The sequence below is a fragment of the Poeciliopsis prolifica genome, unplaced genomic scaffold (assembly GCF_027474105.1).
Source record: "Poeciliopsis prolifica strain line A6 unplaced genomic scaffold, Auburn_PproV2 SCAFFOLD056, whole genome shotgun sequence".
Taxonomy (NCBI): domain Eukaryota; kingdom Metazoa; phylum Chordata; class Actinopteri; order Cyprinodontiformes; family Poeciliidae; genus Poeciliopsis; species Poeciliopsis prolifica.
Window position 1 is genome coordinate 1,888,288 of NW_026562431.1, and position 26,221 is coordinate 1,914,508.

A 26,221-nucleotide genomic window follows, 5' to 3' on the forward strand; every position below is an offset into this window, starting at 1 on the left:
GATTGTTAATTTTAGAATTTTTCTTCACTTTTTCTTTCTTTTTTTTTTTGCATGGTCGTTCTCATCTCCAAATATACGAGATTTGTATTTGTTGTTTTCCTTCTCGCTACGCGTTTCAGGATGCAGATGTTTTAAAATAAACAAATGACTTTTAACCTGTTGGGAGGGGGCAGGTAAAGCGTGGTGGCCCACCAGGTTTACAATACACTGGGAGAAACCCTGCAATAATACCACAAAATATTGTGATAAAACTTTAAGTCCATGTCGTCCATTCCTATTAAAAGATCACATCAAGTAAAGATTCTCCTCTTTGTCTGTTGAGGAAAGGGAGTGTGGAGGCTGTGTAAACTGGAAGGCCACACGGGTTTTCAAATAAACTGAATTCGCTTACAGTTTTATAACCCCTACCTCATAAAACTGGCTTCAGCTTTTGGTCCATCCTCCTTCCCCCCACGCCCTCCCAATAGGGGCGAGTGGGGCCGTCCAGGCCTGGAATTCCCATTTGCTGCTGTGGAGCGTGTCGGTGTGTCAGCTGTTGTGTTTGTGAGGTGGACAGCTGGGGGGTAAGATAGAGGAAGAGAAAGGGCGTATAATATATGATTGCTGTGTCACGATCCACATGTGACGGGCGTCCTCACGGCCAGAGCATCCAGCCTCGCTGCCTCCCTCCCTCCCTCTGCCGATCTCCCCGTCAGAGATGAAACGGGGGAGCGTGTGACTGTGGGACAGAGGAGAGGCGGAGGGAGGAGGTGAGAGGGAGACAGAGGGAGGAGAGAGTAACACTCAGACAATCCCCTGCGTGTTAGAGAGAGGTAGAAACAAGAGGAGCTGGCCAGGAACAATAGTAGAACAAATCCAGTGTTGCTTGCAAGATCTCTGCCTCTCAGCTGACTGCGACTGAAGGTAAGACCACCGGGACCTGATCATCCCACCTACAGCTCATCCTCTAGAGACTCATATCATCTCTTAGATGTCTGCATGGCTGCAAATGCAACAGTTTGAAGGACGACTCTACTTACTTTCCCCTGTCTTGTTCCATAGCTCAAGTGCACATTTGTCTTTAGTTTATGCCATTTTCTGCTCTGCATGGATGTATAATCTGATTGATGTGCTTAAGCAGGAAACATGTTTGCATTGGCACTGATGGATTCGCTAATCAGGTACTGACAGGCAAGCTGGAAGGGCAGGCGGGCTCATGTGGAGTGTGTGTGTGTGTCTACATGCGCACGCACGCATCTGGACGTACACGGCTATGTGTTTTACAGATCTGTTATGTCCTTGACTGTGATTGACTTGGCCTGTTGTTTTGGACCTGGAGGCTGCTGACTTATGGCAGTAGGAGACGCTGACAGACGCAGCAGACTCTGCGGTAGGTAGGCAGGAGGAGAGGACTACCACTTCCACTTGACCTCGTCGGAAAGGGAGAAGGTGTTCGGATAAAAAATGAAGTGCCCGTAAAAGATCGGCGGCTCACGAAAGACAACTCAAGCAAAGGGAATGGTGGGGAAAGGAAAGGTTGGCAAAGTCGGGGAAGGACGCAATAAATAGGAGAAACAGAATGAAACCGAGATGTGTGAGAGAGGTTAGAGAGAATGACGGCCAGACGGACCCAAGAGGCGAGCCAAAGAGATGGAGTGATGCAAGCATCCCTTTCCAACTTCCGGTGACACCAGATGAAAAACAGTTTTGCGGGCTCTGAAAAAAGGGGGTTTTAGAATCCTGGCCTTCGACTTCCAACCGCTTTAAAACCGTTAGGAGATGGGAAACGTGACCAAGGCGAGTAGGAGGTGTGTTTGAGACGGAGCAGCCAGGTGCGGAGAGACAGCAACTATCCGGCAAGAGGAGCAACACAGTTTTAGTTTTCATCTCTGAGTTCTTGTGTTTCGTGTTTTTGCAGATGCATGGAAACACACACACACACACTCTCTCTCTCTCCTCTCCCTGAGGCCCACTGTGCGTTTATTTATTTAGACAACAGTGAAGGTTCAATATTCTTTTCACAATGGCCCACCGCTGTGGAAATGTGCTTCTGACAAATGGTTGTTGTGGAGGAACCTCTAGACATCCAAAGGAACCTCAGTGCCACAATGGCTGATCTACCGAGCTGGAGTACCCGGGTCCGATCCGGCAAAGCTAAAAGACCCAGCTCCACTTTGCATTCGCTTCACCTCAGGCTTGAAACCAGGAGAGGTTTGATCCGGTTCAAGCACTGCAGTCCCTTTTTTTCTTCTATCTGAAGAGCAGTTACATGTTGAGGTACAAATGGGTCAACATGAGATTCTCATAACCTCCAGTAAATATTTCATTATCTTTTATTGTGCTAGCACAGTAAATTATATTTATAGATAAAATAGATTTTTTTTATTTTATCTAGAAGAAAAAAATCTGTTATCCTCACTGCTTCAAAAATAGGATATTGATAATTAGGAAAATCCTGGCATCTGTTATTCTACTGTTGATAGATGCATTTAAAAAGTTACTCAAGACGTAAGTTATGATATTGGCTGAAACCAGAAGGATGTTTGACTTTCGTTTGGTTTAAAAAGTGGAAGGTGGTGGAACATATAAGAAAAGACAGAAAACAAAGCATGTTTTGTTAGTCAGACTATCTGCTCTGGTAGCCGGTCAGTGGTAGGCTAGCATGCTGCGCATAGGTTACTCAGTTTTTCATTAACAAGAGAGAACAAATTTAGTTTCCATTCCTTGACTTTCGGAGCAGCCAATGTTGTCTTTCATTTAAGGAAGGTAAATTACCAAATGTTTCTGCGCAGAAACATTTGAGGGAGGTTCTAGCAACTGTTCTGCTGCTGGAGGAAAATGTGGTCGGTACAGTGGACTCCTTCCTTTTCACAGTTTCAGTGTTCGTGTATTCACCTATCGCTCAACTATCTGACAGAAAGTGCATTTTGGGAAGCTGGAATGACATAGACAATGGTTCTTGGCACACTGCTGGTGTTTGCAAAGCGGCCAATCCAGGAGCGCCATTTATTTTTCTTGGCAGTGATTGGCTAAAGCACCATGAGCGAGATAAGAAAGACTGTTCATTTTACCCTCGGCGGTACTGCTCAGAAAGTTTCCACTGTGACATTAATACATATATCTCAATATATTTAGCACTGAAACTATTAAAATAGGCAGTTATGAGGGTCCTCATAATGCAAGTATTTGTGGATTTTAGTTATTTGCAGGACAGAGAGAATGCCACTGTACAACTTTGTCTCTGGTATCTAAATATAAGTTGGATATCTTCATAGAACATTCAAAACAGCCATGTGTCAAAAGAGAAACCTTTATTTAAAGTCCCTTATAAAAGCAATCTACTGACCTAAGAGATGACTTCATCATAAAGGAATATTCCCCCTATGCTGTTAGTCAGTCTTTCACAAACTGGGAAACTCAACCGTCATGAAGTCACATTTAATAATAGCTGTGCTGACTGTGAGGCTGCTAATAATAAATTGCCAACTATGTCTCAATTAAATATTCAAAATGTCAAGATGTCTGTTTTATTTATGTCTCCAAATGACAACATAATTAGATATTTGAAATGGAGTGAAAAATATGTTTTTTAAATTGTATTTTGAATGTTTGGAAGCAGTATTCAAACCCACATCACAAAAACACAAAATCTTACCAAGTGTTTTTGATCTAGTTTGTAGACCAAATATCTCAGTACACTTGAAATAAAACAAAATAAATTTATAAGTGCATTTTCAGAGCAGTGTAGGAGCTTGTTTTAAGTCAGCAATTCCTTAAACACAAATAATAATAATAAAAAAATGAGTTCCTCTGAGAGATAATTTCACTTATAACAACATATTTTCCAATAGTTTTTAGAGAAATAAACTACCTCTTCCCCCCATGTTGATGAGTTGAGTTTTTGTTGTGGGAAACATTTAATGAGGGACTATATAAGGTTGAGTTAAAAACTTTTCATCTCTCCTCAGGCCTAAAGCTTCACCTTTGCTTGCAGAAACAAGTGAGGGCAGGTTTCCCAATACGCCGCGTAACTTTGTACGAGCTGATCAGTTTGGCACCTCAATAAAACGACTTTAGCACTTTTAAAAACACACGTTTACACCGTAAACCAGCCCTCACTGTGTGGTGCGTCCAGTAAACTATTAGGACATCGCGTTTACTGCAAAGCATCTGCACCAAAAGCGGCACCCCCCACAGTTCTCCTGCCGCCCGCTGCAGCGGCCTGGGGAGAGACAGAAATCTGCAAACGCTCATGCAGACGTGTCCTCTGTGCCACCAAAGTTTCTGAGAAGCCTTAAGTGCAAAGCTAACACAAGCTGAGCCCTGGCTCGCACGGCCGCCTGTCATTGGCTGTAGCATGCGCTCAAATCCACACTGTTTGTCTTATCTTTACAGAAGGGGATATATTTAGTGAGGAGCTTAGCTTTTAGGAGGTTGGCGCGTGGAGAGGGTGAGGGTGTGTGTATGTGTTAGAGAGAGGAAGTATAGATGCGTGTGTGTTGGCGTCAGTAGACAGTGGAAGAGCTTGGCACGCCGCATGCCAAACTGTGTGTGTGTATGTGTGTGTTTGTGCATACACTGTGTGTGTTTGGAGGACAGGTCTCTACCCACCCTCCCATCCTCACCCCCATCTCTCTCCGCCTCTACCCGCTGCACTGCAGTCAGGAATCTGCCCTTTAGTTTATTAAAAGCTGGTGAAACAATGGAGGGGGTGAGACTGGGGATGAGGGCAGGTGGGGAGGTGAGCAGAAAATCATGACGTAAACTCTGGGCGCTCCAGCCAATGGGAGACGAGCGATGTGACAGAGATGAAAGGGAGACATGGAGGAGCTCCGAAACGCAGCACTCTCCCTAATCTACCTGCAACTCCACTCTGACTTCATCTTCTTCTTCATCTTCCAGTGCCCTTTCACACACCTGTTCTCTCAGCCCGACTGCCGGGGCTCCATAACTGAGCCCCTCCCACCCCACCCCCTCCACAGACAGCCCTGTCCCTGGACACCAGCCACAGCTGCCGGCTGACCGAATGACACTACGGCGCGGATCCGTAGGAAGGTCTAGCTTCTCCACCAGGTCACTGGCATCTGAGTGGAGTTGCACAATAGTAGTCTTCCCTTCCCATGAGCTAGGTGGGCAGAGGATATTTATGCTAGCATCCCACCGGGGAAAACAACGCATTTCACAAGAACGTAGAAACTTTACACATGTGGCTTGCACAGTTAGGAGGCGCGATGGTACTTTTGAGATGAGTTTTATGACTAATCTACTGCTTGAGTCTTCATTAATGTAAAAACATCAGAACAGTGATGAATATTCACAGTGAGCAAGATAATCAGATGAAATCATTAACTCCTCATACTTGTTGTCTGCTGGCTGAGCCGTCTCAGCATCTTCTTCTGAGTGGTGGTTGGGAGGAGGGAAGAGTTTCCTGATAGAGACAACTTGAAACAACCTGGACTTGCCAGTTAACCTAACAAGGCTTCAGTAGCCTGGTAAAAAAAAAACAGCCTGTTCTTCCACGGTTCGTTGTTGAGAAGCTATAGCTTCCTGGTGCCATGGATTCTGTTTCACATTTTACCCAGTCTTTAACTTTTGGTCGTGACATGCGTAGCGCGTAAGTTTGACGCTGTGAACCCAACCAGAAAGTGTCTGTGTTGTAAACAGACGTCCTCCACTGCGAAGAGAGAAGTGCTGAGTCGAACCATGTGGCGTTCGATGTTAATTCAATGTTTGAAAGTGTGGCCAACACAGACTGAACGCCTTTCTTCACTTCCTCCGCTACCATTGCTAAAACTGTAGCCAGACCATAATTCTAAAACAGTGCAGAAAATCATCATCATTGTTCACAGCTTCTCCTTCTGTTCCCTGATTGGCCTGATTGAGTCAGTGCTTTGGGTCTGGTTTCTACCAAACCTTGAGCTGCTGCTTCTCCACATTGAGAGGTGCTAGTTGAGATGGCTCAGATAAAAGGTTACAATGGACGCCTCCGTGGTGATGTGTTCCAGGAGGAGACCCAGAGGAAGACCCAGGACATGCTGGAAGGACTTTGTTTCTGGGAACACCTGGGGATTTCCCTAAAGGAGCTGCCCCAAATAGAAGGAGGGAAGGAAATCTGGGTCTCTCTGCTGCTGCCTCCATGACCCGACCTCAGAAGAAACAGAAGATAACAGATGGATGGATAATTGGAAACTCATGGAACTTAACACTCAGTTGGTGATGCCGGGTTATTGATGGGGATGCACTCTGGACTGCAATAACTCATTTTTCGTCAAAGGGGACCTATTATGCAAAATTTACTTTCTGCACATTTTTGTATTTCCATTCAGGTCCAAATGCAATAAAAGCCCCAAGCATCCAGTCGTTCTCTGGCAGTATGTTAAAGGTTCAGTTTTATATGTTTTCCAGCCACACTGTGCCATTTTATAGCACAATCGAGTAACTATGTTACCTTTGGTTGTTATAAAAATGCTATATATATATTAAATATAACTAAAAATTATGTGTACCTCTTAATTTAATGTCTTGAAGTTGAGCCTCTGTCTCTTTAAAAACTTCTGCTCTTTTTGAAACTCCGCCTTCAGGAAGTCATTGCAACATGGCTCCTCTACAAGCTTTTTAACAACATTTTCACCAGCGTAGCTCTTGACAAATGGCTCATATACGCTGCAGATGTGTAGTTCCACCAGCTAATTGCTGCTGGCTAGTCTGAAGGAGCCGAGTGGCGGGATTGTGGGGAAGGAGAGCTCTGTGTCGTAGCAACTCAGAAACTGCAGTTCAGAGGAGGAGCTTTGGCTTTAAAGGCGGAGCTAGGCCCACCCAGGTGTTCTGCTCTGCATCAGTGGCTGCCACGGGAAATTAAAGGATTTCTTAAGGTTTTTCCAGGAAAATATTTTAAGAAATATTTCCCAAAATTACAAAATCTTAAAAAAAAAAAAAATTCTATAAAAGTTATCAGTTTATTTCCATTTCTCGGTTGACAATGTAACTACGCTAAACTTCTTTCTCATCTCACGGCTAAACAGTGGAAACGTATTCTGATTTCTTTCAGAAGTAAGATTAGTGGCATAACTCGACAATAATTACAATACCTAAGAACAAATTGTTAAATCCACACAGATACAGGGGCAGACAGACACATTCATCCACCAGTGTACCGTGGGTGAGTGTGGGAGTCCTTTTTCCCACCGTCGCCTCGAAAGACAGTATCTCAACCTTCCTCAGAAATTAAGCTGGGACTCAACTTCTCATAACTCTCCAAATCCAAAAGGCTTTCCCAGCAGGGGAACATTATGTAAGGACGGGCCTCGTTATGCTTTTGCAGTACCGGTTGTTTTATGTGAGCTGAGCCTTTCATAAATCATCTGCCCCTCAGCAAGGGCCCTGAAGTCAAACCTAAATAACAGAGATGGAAGTCGCTTAACGAGATTTGATCCACACAAGATGATATTACTTTTAATGAGCAGTTAATGCAGACCCAGATATTGGTCTAAAGTTTCATAAACTGGATGCAGTTTAGTCATTTAGTGTGCCTCTGGTCCCACAACCTCTGCGAGCTTAATTAGCTCTGGGGTAGCGCGAACGCCACATTGGTTGATTAAAGTCGAGATGTCTTTGGATTTTAGGGCTGTTACGCCAAATTATTGAAGTTATTGCTTTGGAGTCAGAGATTTGTGGTAAAGGAGAGATTGGACTGATAGTCATCGAAGTCACAACACAAGTAAGATGGAGGTCAACGGGAGAAATGAAGACTCAGTGTTAGCAATTTGCCCAGAACCAACTGAAATATACACACTTTCCAATGCAGCTCTGCTAAGTTTGGACTTTTTACACATGTACTGTATATGAATAACAATAGTACAGTCACTCTTAAGTCTTGTGGTGTGTGTTTGTATCAGGTTTGCTCACGCGGAAACGAACATGCCAGCTTATTGTTCATAGCTAAACACCTGGAATTTGATCAGATTGATGAAAGAAATGTTTGGACCTTTCCCCAGATTTTATCCAGAAGCTTTGACTGTTTAATTTCATTTATTTGGTTGGATCAATCCACATTAATTAACATTTAGCCAAAAGGCTATTTTCCATCTGTTGTCCTTGGACAATTACTAATTTGTCTAGCTAAAAACAAAGGTTACACCAACAAGGTTCAAATGACTTAGATACTTTCAAGCTTCCGTCCCTCAGTGCTCCCCTCCCTCATTCAGCTCCTTCAGACTAGCCAGCAGCAATTAGCAAACGCCTGGTTGTAACTGTGCATGTGATAAGCTCATCTTAGTGCAAGGCTGGTGAAAGTGTTATTGAATTATTAATAGAGGAGCCATGATGTGATAACTTCTTGTAGACAGAGATTCTGAAATAGCAGGAACTTCTTAAAGAGACAGAGGCCCAATTTCAAGGCAATAAACGAGGAAGTATATTTTCTTTTAAGATATGTTTTAAATATGCAGATTTTTTATAACAACTGAAAGTAACATACTTGAATGTGCTATAAAATTATGCAAATTGGCTGGAATACACATAATATTGCCTCTTTAATTTACACACAGATGGACTTGAATAATTAGTTGATTTTGCAGAATTTTATTTTGTTGTTTTTTATTACAAAAGGGACAATGCACCTAAGATACCAGAGTTAACCTTAAAGATTAGTTTTCATTTTGTAGTCCTTCCAGGTACATTCAATAGAAATGCAACACACTACAATGTAACCAGTTTCTTCCAAAAAATAGAATTATTTTCTTTCCAATAATAAATAAAAACCCCTTTTTAAAAAGGGACATATGAAGCTACTAAATTAAAAAGAATAAAAAAGTTGCTTAGCACAAAAGTTTACCACAATACATACAACAGAAAACAAAACAGAAATTTGGCAGAATAAAAATAAGAATCACATGATCAGCGGCTGTATAGTTGATTATTTTGGAGCCATACTTTAAATTACAGAATATTTGTATTTATGCACATGGGTTCAGTACAAATGTATCTTTTTATTTGTTAGAAATATTGACAACATTACCCTTCTAGTTCTCAGTGATAAGTTAGGTATTAATTGTGGTTATAACAGGATAAAATGTTAAAGTGCTGTCAATACTTTTGCAAAGTTCTGTACTTCCATCACCAGTGAAATAACTTAGCATTCTCTGTTTCTGGGCTTGATTTCCATTGCAATAACCATTAATAACTGATAGTGGGACATTATTATTCATGTTCAGGATGTACTCTAAGTCAAGTTTCTTGAATATGTGAAGAAGTGACGAAAGCAGAACAGCTAATAAACAATGTGCCACTTTTCAGGACTTGTTTATACATTTTTGAAGAGAAAATGATATTCAGAGGTCCTAATAAGGCAGCTTGTTCTTTCATGTTGTCATTATTTGGCAAAGGCTGTGACATTTTGTCTTATTAGCCCCCAGAGCATGTTTCAGTAATTGGTATTTAAGGGTTGTGCAAACCGCAAATGAGTTTCCACTCTTTGAACCTCTCGGTTAATCATACCTGTCGTTTTTTTTGGAGAGACCAGGCGCAACATCAGTGGCATGTCCAATCCGTCACGGTGGTGATGATAAGTCATCCCGACACAGGTTGCTTAAACTTTAATGTTTCTGATGGCTATATTCAGACATCCATCACTGAGCCGAAGCACAAGTGCAACATTTTCCACTTCCTCAACCCTCAAGATGTATTTCCTTCCTCCCAACCTTAAAGAGTCTGGAGTTTTAGAACGCAACTCCGTATTATTTAGGGAAGTTATATTCTAAAAACCTCATTTGTAAACCGAGAGTTCTCTTCTCTGTTCTATGAGACTGAAGGACCAAATGGTAAAAAATGAAGAACCAAAGAGATGAGCCAACCAGTGTTCAGTCAGTATTTCATTGCAGTTTTGCGAAATGTATACATTTCAATTAGATTGAAAAACTACATCCTCTGAGCACAAAAAACTTTGGATGAAAAACAACTGGGATGTTTTTATTAAAGAAATATATTTTTGTAATTACAATTTCCACAATATTGTCAATGTGTCAGGTTCTGTGTTTTTCTGTGTTTTAATTCCGAGTTTCTGTGTCCTGAGTCTCCTCGTTGTCCTGTCTTCCCCTTGATTGTTCCCAGGTGTGTCTTGTTCCCCTGATTGCCCTCAGTGTATTTACCTCCTGTGTCCTTTGTTCCTCGTTCGGGTCCTTGTCGTTGTTTGTCAGATTGTCGTTGTTTTTTGTGCCTCCCTTAAGACCAGTTGCTACCGGTGTGAGCCCTGGCTTCTGTTCAGCCGTGCTGCCTGGCCGCGGACTATTGTTTATTGACTCTGTGTTTTTGTGGACTTATTTTCATTAAATTACTCACCATACACCTACCTGGGTCTCCAGCGTCTGCCTCACCACCTCACCACCACCATTTCATGACACAATGAAAACCCAGTTTGCAACAGTCAACAACAGCTCCCATCAACAACCCGATTACATGTTTCAAAAGGTGAACTAAGTTTAACACTTTGATCAGATTCTGTGGGTTTGTAGCCTGGCCGTTGCCTTCCTACCGAGTTCTTCTTGGTTCTACTCTCCCTTCAAAGCGCTGTCTGGGTTTTCTCCCATTGACTTGGATTTTTCCAATAGAATTTCAAACTTGCTAATCAGCAAACGGAAGAAGTTGTGAATGATGACATCAATTTTGTGTGCCGCTTTAGAGTTGTACAAAGTGTACACATTTAGACTTGATAATAACATGGTTATTTAAATTCAATTCTGACACTTTTTACCATAAACTTGGGTCTGTAACAGTGACGATGTCAGGTTCTGTGTTTTTCTGTGTTTAATTCTGAGTTTCTGTGTCCTGAGTCTCCTCGTTGTCCTGTCTTCCCCTTGATTGTTCCCAGGTGTGTCTTGTTCTCCTGATTGCCCTCAGTGTATTTAGTCCTCCTGTGTCCTTTGTTCTCGTCGTCATTCAATTGTTTGTCGTTGTCGTACTTTTGCCTTGGTCTGCCGTTTTGTGTTGTTTAGCCGCCTGTAAGACCAGTTGCTACCGGCGTTGAGCCCTGGGCTTCCGCTCAGCCGTGCTGCCTGGCCGCGGACTCCGTTTATTGACTGTGTTTTTGTGGACTATTTTGTTATTAAATTACACCACCGTTCACTTACCTGGGTCTCCAGCGTGCTGCCTCACCACCTCCACCACCAATTCATGACAGACGATAAGATTTGAAACACGTACTCCATATTAGAAGGCCCCTGCATTGTTTTTCCATCAGCTAGTTGTACCGCTACCCAGATGCAGCTGGGTAGAGGAACCCTTTAATACATAATATTAAAGGGTTCCCCTTTAATATTATGTATTAAAGGGAAAAACCCTGGAAAAACCTTTCCATTTCTATGAAGTCAGCCGTCTAATACAACACTGGCAGATTATCCAGTTTATAAAATAACATCCGCATAAACTACTAGAAGATTATTAGACTTTTGTGATTGTTTTACCATGATAGGAATCCACGTTTGCCTTGACTCTAAATAATAATAAGCTACAAATATTTAATATTGAAAATAAAATGATAGGTCCTTCCTACTAAAACGTCTTCCATCCCCGGAGGTCTTCGGTTCTTTCCATTATGGGCTTGGACTCTCCATATTGTGAGTCTCCAGGGTGAAACATTCTAGTTATGAGTGAGGCCAGCTGAAAATCAAACAGATCTGAATGTCTCAGCTTACCGAACACATAACATGGCAAAGACAAAGGTTTTACACTCAAAAAGATTTAAAGATTTCATAAAACAAAGCTTCTGTCGTTTTTTTTACAGAGACTTCTTGCCTCCATTACTGAGGTCAGTTGGCTTTACTATTACTTATTTGTCAGCTGTTTGTATGAAGTGCCTGATAAAGGTGCGGTTTGACCCTCAAATCATGGCAGAAAATAATTCTGTTAGGACAAAAAAAGAATTCATAAACAAACCAGCAAATTAATGGAAAAAATGTGGGATTGGAAAGATGGATGGGGCTGACATTTTGTTTAGTCATTGACTCGCTTTTTTTGGACTGCTGAGAAACACGATGCTCTAAAATGGGACCAACATACTGTAGGTGAAATGAACAAAGCTTGTATATTTGTGTTTCCTCCAGCCCAATCAGTATTGTTGATAATCGTGGTGTTTTGGTGTAAATATGGAGAAACAGGGATTGATAACGCTAGAAATGTATCCAGAAGTCCCATTCATGACATTAGGCTCAGGAGAAAAGATGGCATTGGAGTCATCAGAATTAGATGGCATGAGATGTCAGTGATGTTTGTAGGAAACTCACAATGGCATTAAGCTTGAAAATGTTTCTCAACCATTTGAAAGAGTGTTAGTTAGTGAAAATAATTCACTAATTATGCTTTGACTTGTCTATATACATCCACAGGCAACATAATAGGTATATATATTGCTAGTACCTGTTAATCATGGCGGATTAAAACTGACAGTTAAAAAATAAAGCGGAGACATATAAATGGCCCAATACATAAATCAAGTCTCTTAAAGGGGCAGTAATATGTATTTTGTAGCACAGTCAAGGAACTATGTTCACTTCAGTTGCTATAAAATTGCTGCATATGAAATTTGACTTTGTAATTTAATGCTTTTAAATTGGGCCTCTGTCTCTATAAGAAGCTCTTACTTTTTCTGAAACTCTTCAGGACTTCAGGAAGTCATCACAACATGGGTCCTCTTTAGGCCTTTTAACAACATTTTAACCCTTGTCTCACTGATAAGCAATGAGCGCCAGTGATAGTTCCAGCAGGTGTTTGCTAATTGCTGCTGCCTAGTCTGAAGGAGCTGAATAAAGGTCGCGCTGTGAGGCAGAAGCTCAGAATCCTGGACACTGCAGTTCAGGGGAGGAGCGTCGTCATTGAAGGCGGGGCTAGGTCCACCCAGGTGTTTTGCACAGATAAGTGGTTGCCATGGAGATCGAAGGATTTCTCACACAAGCATGATAGAATTAAGAAAGCACTCCAGGTATGTTTTTGATGAGGGCATACATTTAGAACGCAATGACTATAATTTGCATGATACTGACCCTTGAAAGTGCAACAGTTAATTTAAAAAAGCAGAACTTTACGTCATGTTTTGACCTTATGTATTCGCTGATTGTAGCTCGTTGCTTTTTACGGCATTGTACGTTGGCTTTGCCTTCCAAATTTATTTCTGTTTATTTATATCGTTCCAATTCACAACAAACAGCCCCCTCCCCTCTAATCAACTGGAAACATCTGGAAATGTCTTTGTTGGCGGTGGTCTACTTCTTGGAGCCTTTTTTACTTCCAAGTCGTTAAGCGAAGTAGTTTACTTTAAAGGAGGTGAAATTTCATGGGTAATTCAGAATGAATGACTTGTTGTATTTTGCGGGGCTGTGCTGCCAGCATAGTTGGGTTTTGTTATGAAAACAGTGAGGACCTAAGGTGACACCATGAGTTTGGGTCCAGCACTCTTTCCAAACATAATCAGGGAAGTTTAGAACACCGTACTGCAGCAGAATAGTGCGAGTACTTAGAGTTTGGTGCGAACGAGGACGTGATGGAAAAAGGACGTAGGAAAAGAATGTACTTGAAAGTGGAACACAATGAGGATTTGTGTTTTTAAGATTACAAGAAACACAAGTGTGGGGCTTGAGAGGAAGATGAGAGTAATTCCAAGTGAAGGTCAAAGTAAGATGTGGACCGAAACAGTTTCCTTTTCCTTATGAATGTCATTTGTGGCCTGTATAAAGACAGAAAAGTTATATTTCCCTCCACAGTTGCAGCTTTTATTGAAATACAATTCTTCAATAAGTAATGCCAGTCTTTGACCACCGTGTTTAAAATACACAAAACGCCTGACTCCAGAGCTTGTTGCATCAAGTGTTCCTCCCAGATCAATTTCAGCACTTATCTTCTTCAGATGCATTAGCCATGCCACGGGAGCAAAACTGTGACATTTCTGTGAGAAAGATAAGTTGCAAACGAAACCAAAAACGGGGGTTGAACTCAGAATGGCAGCTTCCAGGTCTGCAGCCTCTGTGTATGCAGCGCTTTGTAGAATGCAATGGGTTGGAAACCCGCAGCTACGTAGCCAGAACCACTTTGAACTTTACTGTCAACCTTTGGTGTGATAGTAAAATCCTATAAGAAAATAAAACTGCATTGAAAACAACATGCTCCAAATTATTATGCAAGTGATATTTTCTCAGATTTTCTTAAATGGTCAGTATAATTTTCAAGTCATGAACTATCACAGTATAAATCTGATTTTACTGAATAAAGCTCCCCATTAGAACCACCAATCCACTACTGCATCCATCTGGACCATCCAGTATTGCACTGCAGTGAACAAGTCTGTTTGAAATGAATCTTCTGCCACCGTTTCTGCTTGTGAGCTGGTTAAGGGCCCAATAGTAGGTTCATGGACAACAAGCTTCTGGAGGATCCTACTGTTTGCTGCTTTGTAAGGACATTTTAACAGCTGCTCTCTTAATCCCATGAATTTGTCTATCAGAAACCTTCCTCATTATGCCTTTATCTATACAAACCATCTTTGTTCTGATTCAGTCACAAATCTCTTCACAGTACGATAATAACGCTTCAGTTTTCATTAAATATCGAATGTTTTTATATGTTGTCATACGGCACTACACTATCTGATGACTTTCATCAGCAGAGATCTTTTCTCTTTCTCATGTTGCTTGAAACCTGTGGCCTGCTTAATAATGTGGAACATTTTAAGACATGTCATTCACTTATATAAGGCCAACATATGTTTTTTAAATACATTAGACATTTTAAGACCTTCATTTGAAATACATAAATCTAATACTTTCTAAGGATGACTTGGGGCTATGCGGTTGTGTGTGTGGTGCGGTAAGGATGCTCAAAATGATCCAGCTGCTTTCTATAAGTCAGAGCAGGACAGGTGAGGGTGAATTCAGGCAGAGGAGTCTGAACGCGGCCCTCGTCCTTCCTCAGCCCTCTCGACCTCATTCACTTTCTGACCAACCATGCGACTGGAGTTCTCACCCTCACGGAGCTGAAATGAACTCAGTCCGATTATTATTATCCTAAAAGCCCCACCCATTATCTGAAACAGCTGCCATTCATAGCTCTGCGTCGCTGTCGGCAGCTTTCAGAGCTGAGTGGCCAAAAAGAGACAGTAATTATGATGTGCAGACACCTTGTACCGAGAGATGTCCCTGCCTCGCCGCGCCGCTGGCGTAACAGGCAGACGACAATCAATAGTGAATCATCTTACAGAGGTGGGAACGTCTGGCCAGCTCAGCCAAGTGTTAATCACATAGGACACTGCTGGACCGGGACCAGAAACACATTTCAGGTAAAAAGAGAGTTTATTTGGCCTGTTGGGGTATTTACTTGCCGGACCACTGCTGTCATTATGTCTGTTTGCTTTCCTTCACGGTGAGGCCAAGACCTGTTGTCTGTTTAACGAAAACACATGTTCCGAAGGGGAACTGTGATTTACGAGGAAATGCCGAGGATGTTTCCCCTAGTGTGACCGCAACCGCAGCTACATCGTCCTGTTTGATCTCAATTGATTTAACATGTTTTCACTTAATAAAATCCATTTACTGGCTTTACGGGATAATACACTCACATATGCTTTTCTGTCCATTCATGCAAAACGGGAGTATCGTGTAGCTGGAGCTCACAACACACAACTCCTCACCCCAAGAAAACATCCGAGATCCCTGAAATTCCCAAACTCATTACATGTGTGGCAGATTTGATTGGAAACGTCGCGCCCTGAAACCCCCAACGACACCCATGGGTAGTTGACGGGCGTTCCGCTGTCTCCATCTTTGATTGGCACTTATGGAAACGTGACACAAGAACAAGCGAAGCCACGAAGTTTGAAAACCACGCCGTTTCTGTCCCACCACGAGGCCGCACAGCAGACAGCAGCTTATAAAAATACTTGGACTGATTTTTTTGTTTTTTTGTTTAGCACAGTCGGGTTGGCTGCCACGGTTCAGTGAAAAGTATTATTCTCACTCCAATTATCAGCAGAAACTGTGATCCACCACAAACTGTGGGATAGCTGACAGCCATCCCTTCCTGTTCAGCTCACATGGTTTAAATATAATTAGAGCAATCACAATGTATATGGTTACAGGAAACATTTACTTTCTCTGTTTCTGGTGTTCTACATGTGATTAAAAACATTTTTATATGATTTTGGGAACAAAGGGTCAAAACAAGGACTGGTGTGGTAGGATGTGATAACCTGTAGTAAAAAAAAAAAAAATATATATATATATATATATTGTTTGATGATTCTGTAGTACTTATTCAAAAAGATAAAATGTTCTTCACTTTTATTTGAAACAAAAAAAAAAGCTTCAGTTATTTCTACTAAAACTGGAAGAGGCTGAAACATTTACTAGTAAACTAGCCAGCCTGCAGTCTGCTGCTTTACAGTCATGTTTTAGCAGCTAACCGAAGTAAAAAAGACTCATCGTTGTAACACTAAATTCCAATTTATGATGTTTAAAACGTCCTAAAGCTGTCCGTATTGTCAGCATTGTTCTCCTCTGTTCAATATTTGAATACATAATCAGTTGCTGTGTTCATTTTAGTGATTACTTCTTTGTATGACTCGTGTCATAAAGATATTTATTACAATTAGAAATATTTTTCAAAAGCAGCATTTGTGTTTGTGATGCTATTATTGCTGTGTCATGTAGTCAGCAACCTAAACAGTAATAAAGAGTTGTGAAACCACCCCAAGTCCTTTAGATTTTGAGACTACTTCAATAAACAGATTACCTCTTAGTTAGTTGTTTCTTTGTCGATAGGCTTAAAAGAAAGATACCATGTTCCTTTAGAGCCACTCAAAGTTGATCTGAAGGTCAAAGGGCACATGCAGTATGTGGTAGGGAAGGGTTAACAGCCTCCACTGCAAATTTTCGCCTAAATTAGCATCTGTGTCTCCATTTGGGAACTCTTGACCGGGGGCATAAATCTTCTCTTCATTTGGTCTAATCTGTTTGACTCCTTTGCTGCAAGATGGTCCATCGCTGATTTCAGACGCTCGCGGTCTATAAACACTTAAAAGTGTCTTGCCAAAGACAAGCAGACTAATGATAGCGATACGGGCAGCAGAGGCGGCTGAACGGCGTTGGTCGAACGGCTGGCAGGGCCCGAGGTGCTGAGAGGTTCTGGCAGGGCTCGAGGAGACCGGGCCGCCCGCTATGTAAACCCCGCAGCACATGTTCGACGGTCCAGCGAAACATCTCGGGCGGTATTTATTTTAACAGGCCAAATGATACGTCTATTTTTCTCGAGAGGAATGTTAACTTTTAAATGATTTCCCCTTTGAGGGACGAGCGCCGGGGCCAAGGGAGGAGACTGCACCGGGGCCAGTCAGCCGATTTCTGGAGGAAAATGGAAATCATCGCGAAAGTCGGGCTGACTGACGCCTCACTGAACCTAAAGTGAATCAACGGATTTATTTAGTGTTTGATCGGCTGGTTTTGGTCAAGATCTGCTTACAATCTCAGTAAACAATTTACATTATACACTGCAAAAAACACAAAATCTTCTCAAGTATTTCTGCTGTATTTCTTGTGCAAATATTTTATTACACTTGAAATAAGACAAAAGTCGCTTTTCGGCAAGATAAGGGGGCTTGTTTGAAGTCAGTAATTCCTTAATATTTGTGTTTTTAAAATACTGGCAGATTATTTCACATAAAAGATGGAAAAATGACTTTCATGTGAAATATTAATAACTAGACCAATATTAATAACTAGAAACTAGACCAATGCTTCGTAAGTTTTGGTGTTTTTGTAGTGTGGGGTTGAATGCTACTTTTAAAACGTTTTTTTTCACCCTCTCTCAAATAACTAATAATGTACTAATTTGTAGACAGAAATAAAAAGTGCTTTCCGTCAGACATTTTTCCCATGCTACAAGTGGTTTTACACTTGGTAAATGTTTTTGCAGTGTAATGAAGACTGCATCTAATGTCACCAGGGAAATATGTGAACGCTTAGCTACGACAAATAATATCCAGTACTTAACTGTGGATATGATGGCCGAAATGCTTTTGTTTATTACAGTTCAAACAAGAGGCTTTGGACTTAAAGCGCTTATTGGCTTGTTTACCATATTTGTACAAAATTACCCTCTTGTCTGGAGTTAAAAACTCTTAAATAAATCCTGAGAAAAACCAGCTAAATGGGAATGCTCTGAAAGACGTTACATAAGGACGCCTGAATTCTTTAATCAATGCAAAACACACAGGCCACCCAGGATCAAAGACACCTCCAAGTCTCCAGCTTTAATGTAAACTCCTTTTGACACAAAGACTGACATGATGAATCATCCAGTAAGGAAGAGAAAGTCAGGAGAAATGCTGCTGATGGAGCAGTAGGTTAGAGACCTAACGTTTATAAAGGGCTTTATAAACAGTAAAGCTTTAAATAGTTTTTACAGCCCCAGCATGTAACTTTTATTAAAAAAATAAATGTTTTTTACACATTTGTTAAAACTGTCACTATACTGTGACAGTTTTAACTGCACAGCAGTAAACGTTAAATTCCCCCTGATAAATTTCTTACATAATCAGTGAAAAAGTCACTCTCCTCCACCTCCTCCTGTGCTACTATTGCCATATTAAGAAATGCCCTTCTCCCAGGCAAAAACAGCAAATCATAGCCAGGGTCTCAGTGCTGTCAATCATCCTCATGAACTCGCTCCCAAATGTGCTAATGGCAAAGAAATGACTTACAGTTACAGGAAAACTATCATTATTTGTCATCAGTGGCCATGCTAAGTAGGCTTAGCATTCAGATCAGGCTCTGCTAGCTGCAGCGCAGCAGTGAGCAGCGCCACACAGAGGGTGACTGACAGCACTAAGACCCGCCTCCTGGTTCTGATTGGTTGTTTCTACTTAGCAGCAGAAGAAGACAGATTTTATCACAGATTTTCTGTCTCATATTTTCATGTATGGTCTAATCTGTTTGACTCCACTTTGTCATGAACTGCCATGACATCATGACACTTTCAACATATATGTAAAAAATATGTTTTATAAGTTACATACTGCAGTTTTAACTACTCTAAGCACTTTACATCAGAGCCACATTTACCTTAAAGAAATGATGCAGACATAAAAACTGATTAGGTGATGTGCAGACCACCTTAAGTGGGGGAAAAAAAAAGAAAAAAATGGTGGATGACTTTTCAAAGTCATACTTTCACTAAATTTGTTTAAAAAAAAAAAAAAAACATACATAAATAAACATTAGTAACTCAGATCAAAATGACCAAATTGGGTCCATCTGCTTCAACCAGTTCGGTGGTTTGAAAAGACAGAGCAGAGACACAAAAAGAAACAGATGAACCGATGTAGGATCACTTTCAGTGTTCATGAAGGAGAGGGAGAAATTAACACACTAGTTACAAGAGTCTGGTGTAAATCAGTCCGGCAGTCGGCACATGTCTTCATACATTTCAGACATTAGTGACGTCATGTTGTATTTATAATTTTTCTGAAAAGTCCTCAGTGATTGTGTTGCTCTCTCTCACCCTGCACACAAACCTCCACATAATTAATAACACATTGCCTTCCAGCAAATCTGCCTCCACCAGCAACACGCTCCCTATTAACACAAGCCCTGATGTCAGGAGAGTTATAAAAATATGAAGTTAAGGGGGGAAAAATAAACAGTTATGAAAATATGTTTCAGGACTGGCAGAGCGTTTACAGCCCAGAGAGGGCTTGTTTCATTAAAACAATTTCTCGTGTTTTAATGAAAAAGTTGTCCCTGCGAGAGGAAAGGGCCTGGTTGGTGTCAGGCTGGTGTGGTTTCTCCTTCCTTTGCAGAAACACCAGCATATGTGTGTGTGAGTGTGTGTGTGGGTGTGTGCGTGTGTGTGTGGATCATCAATATGATTAGGTCTGGATAATATTTAAAGCAGTTTTAGGTTGTAAAACATTGAATTCAGAAATACTTTATTTTACACCAAAGGGAACTGAAATGTTGCTGTTACTCTTATCGTCCAAGAAAAAGTCGCTGTGGATGGTGATGCTGTTGATAGGAAAGATCTGCAGTAGCAGTCAGCCGAGCAACAAATGTGAAGAGGGCTTCTGACTGAAGATTGTTGCTCTATGTTTTACGACTATCATGACATACTGTCAGCTTGGTTTTTATTAAAATGGCACTATCAGTTGTTAGTAAGCACTGCTAATCCACCTACTTTGCTTTCCCTCTCCTTTATGAATCTCTGCATGATTGACAGTTTAAATTTTCTCCTCCTCTGTCTGTTTTTTGTCCCCCCACTGTTTCTTTTTTACCTTTTAGCAATATCCGGGCAAGATCTCAATGTTGTGAACATAAAAAGATATTTGGAAGCCTCAGCAATTCAAACTGAACTGCTTTTTGTCTTCCTCCGCCGCCATTGCTAAAACTGGCTAGCTAGACTACAATTTTAAAACAGCGCAGGAACGAAACATTGTTCGCGACTTCTTCAGTTTCCTGACTGGCCCACCTTTAAAATTCTTGGCCATGGCCAATGGCCTTGCTTTGAAAGGCGATGACAAAAGGTTGCAAAGATTAAAGGGACATGAACATGTCTGCAAGAAGGAGTCCATTATTATATTTATGTATTTGATTCAATCTCTTTGTGTTTGTCTCGTTCTTCCAGACCGAGATGGACTGAGACGGTGAGGGATGGAGTGGCCCGACTCTCCTGCCACTTGCCTTCCCTATGTCACCCTGACCTTCAATCTTCATTCCTCCAGCAGGAACAAAGACAGAGTCTGTCCTGTGTGAGACTCCTCTGAACCCTGTCATAAAGCATCAGAAAGGCTGCAGTCAAGAACTGTGACATATTGGCCACCGCCTGCAGTGCCAGGAGCCTCCGGGTGTCCCAGTCATGAAACCATCCATCTCCACCGGCCCTCCTTCTGGACTCCTGCTGGTCCTGATGTGTTGTCCTCTGCTGGGCTTCGTCCAATCCGCCAGCAGCAGCAGCAGCAACAAGGCTGGTGATAAGGGACATCAGCAGCTGGTCGACACCGACCCAGATCGCTGCATGAGGCACCACTTTGTGGAGACCATCACGCATCCCATTTACAAATGCAACTCTAAGGTAAACTGTGAGACCGACACGTCGTTCTCTCATTCTTCCTTTACCAGAACGTTCCACCGGAAATGTTGCAAACATCATGGAAATAGATTGTTCCAAATAAGACCTCAGCAAACCGCAGAACGCAGGCCAAAGTACTTGTATTACTCCCGTTCTCCACCTCCATGTCTTTATCTCCATCTCTCAGTCAAGCACACAAGTCACGCTTTGTTTCTTACTCTGTGAGTGCATGTGTGTTTGTGAGTGTGTGTGGATAGAGTGCTGGACCCGAGCCACGCTGCAGACCTCAGCTGGGACTTGTTTTTTACCAAAGAGGACGTGTCGTGTCAGCCTGTTCTCTGCTACCTCCTCCAAGGGTCTGCAGGGAGAGAGATGGGTCAAGGGAAGCACATGAAAGGTGCTTGAGTGAATAACAATCCAGAGGAGCGGTTCCAATTCTGATGCTTGATGCTGAAGACAGCTTTGGGGCAACCACTTTACGTAGGAAAACTGGTGGTCCACTTAGCTGCAGCAGACATGCAAAGGCATTTTGTGGAAAGGTGCTGTCAATTAGGTCCCTTTCCTTTGTTGTGGACCACAGCAGCTGTTCCTCTGGTTTGAGTGATCTGCTCTTTGGTCTTTTTTAATGTTCTGACTCTGAGTGCATCAAGCAGGTGGTGAAACCACAGCTCAACTCAGGCAAGGCCTGCCTGCCCAGCATGAGTCCTCTGTAGCCATACATACAGAGCAGACAGGAAGCCAGACCAAGGCACCATTTCACACCGTAGACTGTAAAACAGAAAATACAGAAAATCCACATCCGTCACTTTTTAACTAAATGCTTGTTGTAAAAGTTTTTTCACTTTTTTTTGTCTGCATAATGACTTCATAGTGATTATGTTTTTTCTTCTATAGGCCAACCGGATGGCTGGAACATAGCTCAAGCTCTGTCCGATTGGACGGAGAACATTTGATAACATCAATTTTCAAATCTTGCTTAGGACTCTTGATAGGGCTGCCAACGTTAACATGTAAACACACACGGTCAATCTGAAAAGTTTATCATATTCATATCACATAATGCAGATTAATTACATTACCGATCCTGTTTTGATCTAAGAGCCTCTCTTGCATGGACGTGTCACCTTGTGTCCAGCAACTTAATGCTGTAAACACTGGGCCGCATCAATAAGTTAGTGACCTGGTCTGTTCAGATGAACTCCCACAACAACCTTCAGTGTTTTTTCAGCTCCGTTCGTCGTCACATTAACTTCAAAGCGTCCCCTCAGCATAATGCTGCCACCACCATGTTTCCAGATGAATTTTATAGTAAATCACATGAAATCCATTCACCGCATTAAAGCATTAAATGTGGCACAAACCTTCACATGTGAATGGCGTGGGGAAAAAAAGCACATGGAGCATACATGGAGACTCGGTACAAAACATGTGATTCCCATTGTTTCCACACGCGTTGCACATATGTCAGCAAGTCTCACCGTATAGAAATATGTGTATCACATATGATACATGTGTGTATCACGTGTTGTAGTTTTTCCAGCACACGCTCCTCCATCCTGGTGGACCAAAAAACATCTGAGGCCTGCACAGAACTGCAACATGTGTTCTGAGATTAAATAACACGCACCGCTACACCTCTGGAAGGAAGAGCTTGTGCTAGATGTTACGTTGGGTTTCCAGAGCAAAGGGCTGCCGCTGGTTTTAGATTGTTGTTGTAAGAAAAGTTGCACTATTTTGTGTTGTTCTATCACATTAAATTCCCCCATCATTAAATGTAAAAGAAATGAATTGAACGTGCCAAAGTGCATCGACACGTATTCTGAAATTTGAACGATTGGTGAGATCTGGAACTGTCACGCTGAGCTACTAATGAACATGTTTCTCCGGTTAGCCTGACATTCGTCACAGCTGTTCTCATCGTCTGAGGCAAATAAACGGTCATTTCTAAGTGATGCGGTGAAACCTAAAGCCGCCTGGCGATAGCCTGGCTTGTCCGGGCTGCTGATGTTTATCGAGGGATATGTGTAACTGATCAGTTATTAGTAATGGTCAGTTACAACAATAGACTTGAGAAATCACAAACAGGTGCTTACAGGAGTGTTTTTACAGCTGGCTTGTGTGAATTCCACCTCAATAGCATCTTTCAACAGGATGTGTGCATTTTTCTTATAAACACTCAGTTTTTTTATTTATACTGTTCCAACAAAGTATGACCTATTCCCACAAAATTGATCAAAAATAATTTAAGTACATTTATTTTGTTAGAATGATTTTAGATCATTTAGTCTTTGATTTTGAATGATGATTTATTATATCTAAATGTACACAGTTTAGATTTTTACTTCACAGCCCTCATTTTTCTTTTAAGATAAAAAACAGCAGATGCTTAAAAAACACATGAATAACTTTAGAGAAAAATACAGATACGAAATGTATCTTAAGCATTTGTGTGTGTGATTATCTGTCGCATTTTTCATTTAACAGTTCAATAATTTTTTCCAGTGTTCTATACGAAAACATCACGACAGACCATTAAAACTATAAAGTGGTTTGAGTTTTGACATGTTTCCAGTTCATCACGTGGCACATTAGCTGATGAAATGACACCAGCGAGACAAAGCCAGCTCATTTTCAAAGCCAGCTTTGAACACTGGGGGTGAATATTTGTCTGAAGTGAAGCTGGTTCAGTCAAACCACCATCTTTTACAGGTATGAGTTCTCACTGGTCTCCCAAAGCGACACTTTTCCCAAACTATTAGCTGCAGGAATGCTTGGAACCCAAAATAACTCCAAGTTATTTGTTCAATCTGGTCATAATAAATCAAAATAACTTTTCTGTCCAGTTTTTCTTGTCAACTCCACCCAGAGAGCAGTCCTTCCAAACAAATCAAGCCAGCTTCTTGCGTTTATTTGTCCTTAGTTTTTACAAACAAACAAAAAAAAAAAAACAACAAGTGTGAGATGTGGCAAATTCCACCGAGTCTTTCTACCTCGACCTCAATGTCTGATGATGAAGAAGAGATGCATGTTCAAGGCCACTCGGTCGTCCTGCCCCAAAACAAAGACGGTGAAACCGTGACGGCGCCGCATCACTAAAACATCGACACATAGTGCCTACAAGCACATGACTGACCATTACACGACCTCCCTCAGGATGGTGTGTGGGTTTAAATTGCTTCTCGATGGTTTTAAAACATCATAGTTTAACACCCATGTAGATCTTCAGAGGTCTCCGGGGTGCAATAAGTCCCTCTCTCTTGGAAACTATAACCATATGATAAGCCTCCAGCTCCAATATACTTTCTTGGTATTTTTTTTATTTTTATTTACTTGTCCACACTCTTGTACGCAGTGTGAGCCTGTAGCTAGGTATTTACAGATCACATTGCACATTCAAGTCTTTAATTTGTAGCCTTTTCTTCCTAAAATTTACCATTTCATCACATGTTTGCATGAAGGTTAAAGATAAGTTCATTTGTAAAGCACATTTTAGCAACACGGAAGTTCAAAGTGCTTTACACTCATGTATTTACAAGCATAATACACTAACCAATTATGAAACAAGCAGTAAACGTTCCATTTTGTCAAATGTCATAATCAAAATCATCAAACATACATGCATCAAAAATGCTGATTAATCTTCCAGTTATTATGAATCAAATGCAAACAGGTGGGTTTTTAGCTCTGACTTAGAGGAGCTCAGTATTTCAGCTGTTTTGCCGTTTTCAGAAAGTTTGTTCCACATTTGTGGAGCATGGAGGGTCGGGACGGGGCGAGCAGATGAGGGGGGAGAGCGACGGCCCGATGCTCGGCCAGAACAAAGACAAATGGTCTTAAAGTGGCGACAGCACTCCTGACGTGTGTGTGTGTATTTGTGACATCCTGCTATGGCCCCAGACAGGCTTTTGTCAAAGTGGGTACACGGGTGGCGACACACAGCAGCTGACAGACGACATGACACAGGAGGCTGTTTAGGGGTGGCGACAGGAATGCAGTGACCCACAGAGGAGCGCCAGTCGGATGGTCACTAATCAGACTGCTGCTATGTGTGTGTGTGTGTGTGTGTGTGTGTGTGGAGATGGGTCAACCTTGAGGGAAGACTTGATACACCCCTGTCTGCTGCGTGTGACTAAACGACCTCAGGTGTGGGAGTGTGGGACCGGCTCCTGTTGCTATCTCTCATTTCACAGGTGCGAGGCCTGGGAGTAGGAGGCCACAGAGGCGCTAGACGCTACTTCCCATCAGGGCAGACTCAAACAGTGCTCCGCTGTTCTCACACCGCCCTGTTGCCCGGATCTTATCTTGATGTTGATGAAAACCCTCTGTGCGACTGACCTGCCCTCTCTCATGTCTCCGCAGATGGTGTTGCTGGCGCGCTGCGAGGGCCACTGCAGCCACACCACCCGCTCAGACCCGCTCATCTCCTTCAGCTCTGTGCTCAAGCAGCCCTTCAAGAGCTTCTGCTCCTGCTGCCGACCACACACCTCCAAGCTGAAGGCGGTGAGGCTGCGCTGCGCCGGCGGGACTCGCATTACGGCCACCTACAGATACATCCTCGCCTGCAACTGTGAGGAGTGCAGCTGAGTAGGCGGCAGTTCCCTGCAAGACCCCAACCCCCCCAAAGGCTCTCGTTTTTCTTGGCCTCGGACCTCGTTCTGAAACTGTTCGGAATGCTCCGTTGATTTTTGGACATGGAGTTATGCTCCAAAAATCCTGGATGCTAACAGTTTGGAGGAATCAAATCTGCCCTCACCCCCCCCTCCCCCCTCACCCCACCTTCCCCCTTCACGTGCTCCTAATAATTGACCTGCAGCTCTGGGACACATGTAGAACACGCCATACCTTCTCCATTATAAGTGCTTTCAATCATGACGAGCCATGCAAAGCATATTTCTTCAGCTCACAAGGCCAAACACCGCAAACTGCTGATCCCGGGGGCCGGTTTGAGACCCTTCCCCGCCCGAGAGACACACTCCGCTCATTACAGGCCTCAGTAATCCATCACACACACACACATGCGCGCGCTCTCAAACCGCAGTGTGGCGCTTCGAAGTATCTGTGACAGCTAAGCGAACCCCTCCCAGACGTTTGACAACAAGACAACACGCCTCGTTAAAATGCAGGACGAGGCCTCCCCAGACGCACG

At 42.2% G+C, this 26,221-nt stretch overlaps 1 protein-coding gene across 1 annotated transcript; it reads left to right on the plus strand.

Annotated features, from left to right (window-relative positions):
- The first annotated feature begins 794 nt into the window (after nucleotides 1–794).
- Nucleotides 795–25,811, plus strand: ndp (norrin cystine knot growth factor NDP). The gene is made up of 3 exons (XM_055059884.1): nucleotides 795–903; nucleotides 20,632–21,078; nucleotides 25,435–25,811. The coding sequence occupies exons 2-3, from the start codon at nucleotides 20,863–20,865 to the stop codon at nucleotides 25,657–25,659; spliced, it is 441 nt and encodes a 146-aa protein (XP_054915859.1). The 5' UTR covers nucleotides 795–903; nucleotides 20,632–20,862; the 3' UTR covers nucleotides 25,660–25,811.
- Nucleotides 25,812–26,221: the final 410 nt, after the last annotated feature.

Bases quoted from the DNA above. Each gene is read 5' to 3' on its own strand.
- ndp (XM_055059884.1), top strand. From the start codon at position 20,863: ATGAAACCATCCATCTCCACCGGCCCTCCTTCTGGACTCCTGCTGGTC. The intron at 21,079-25,434 runs GTAAACTGTGAG...ATGTCTCCGCAG, and splicing joins TTTACAAATGCAACTCTAAG to ATGGTGTTGCTGGCGCGCTG.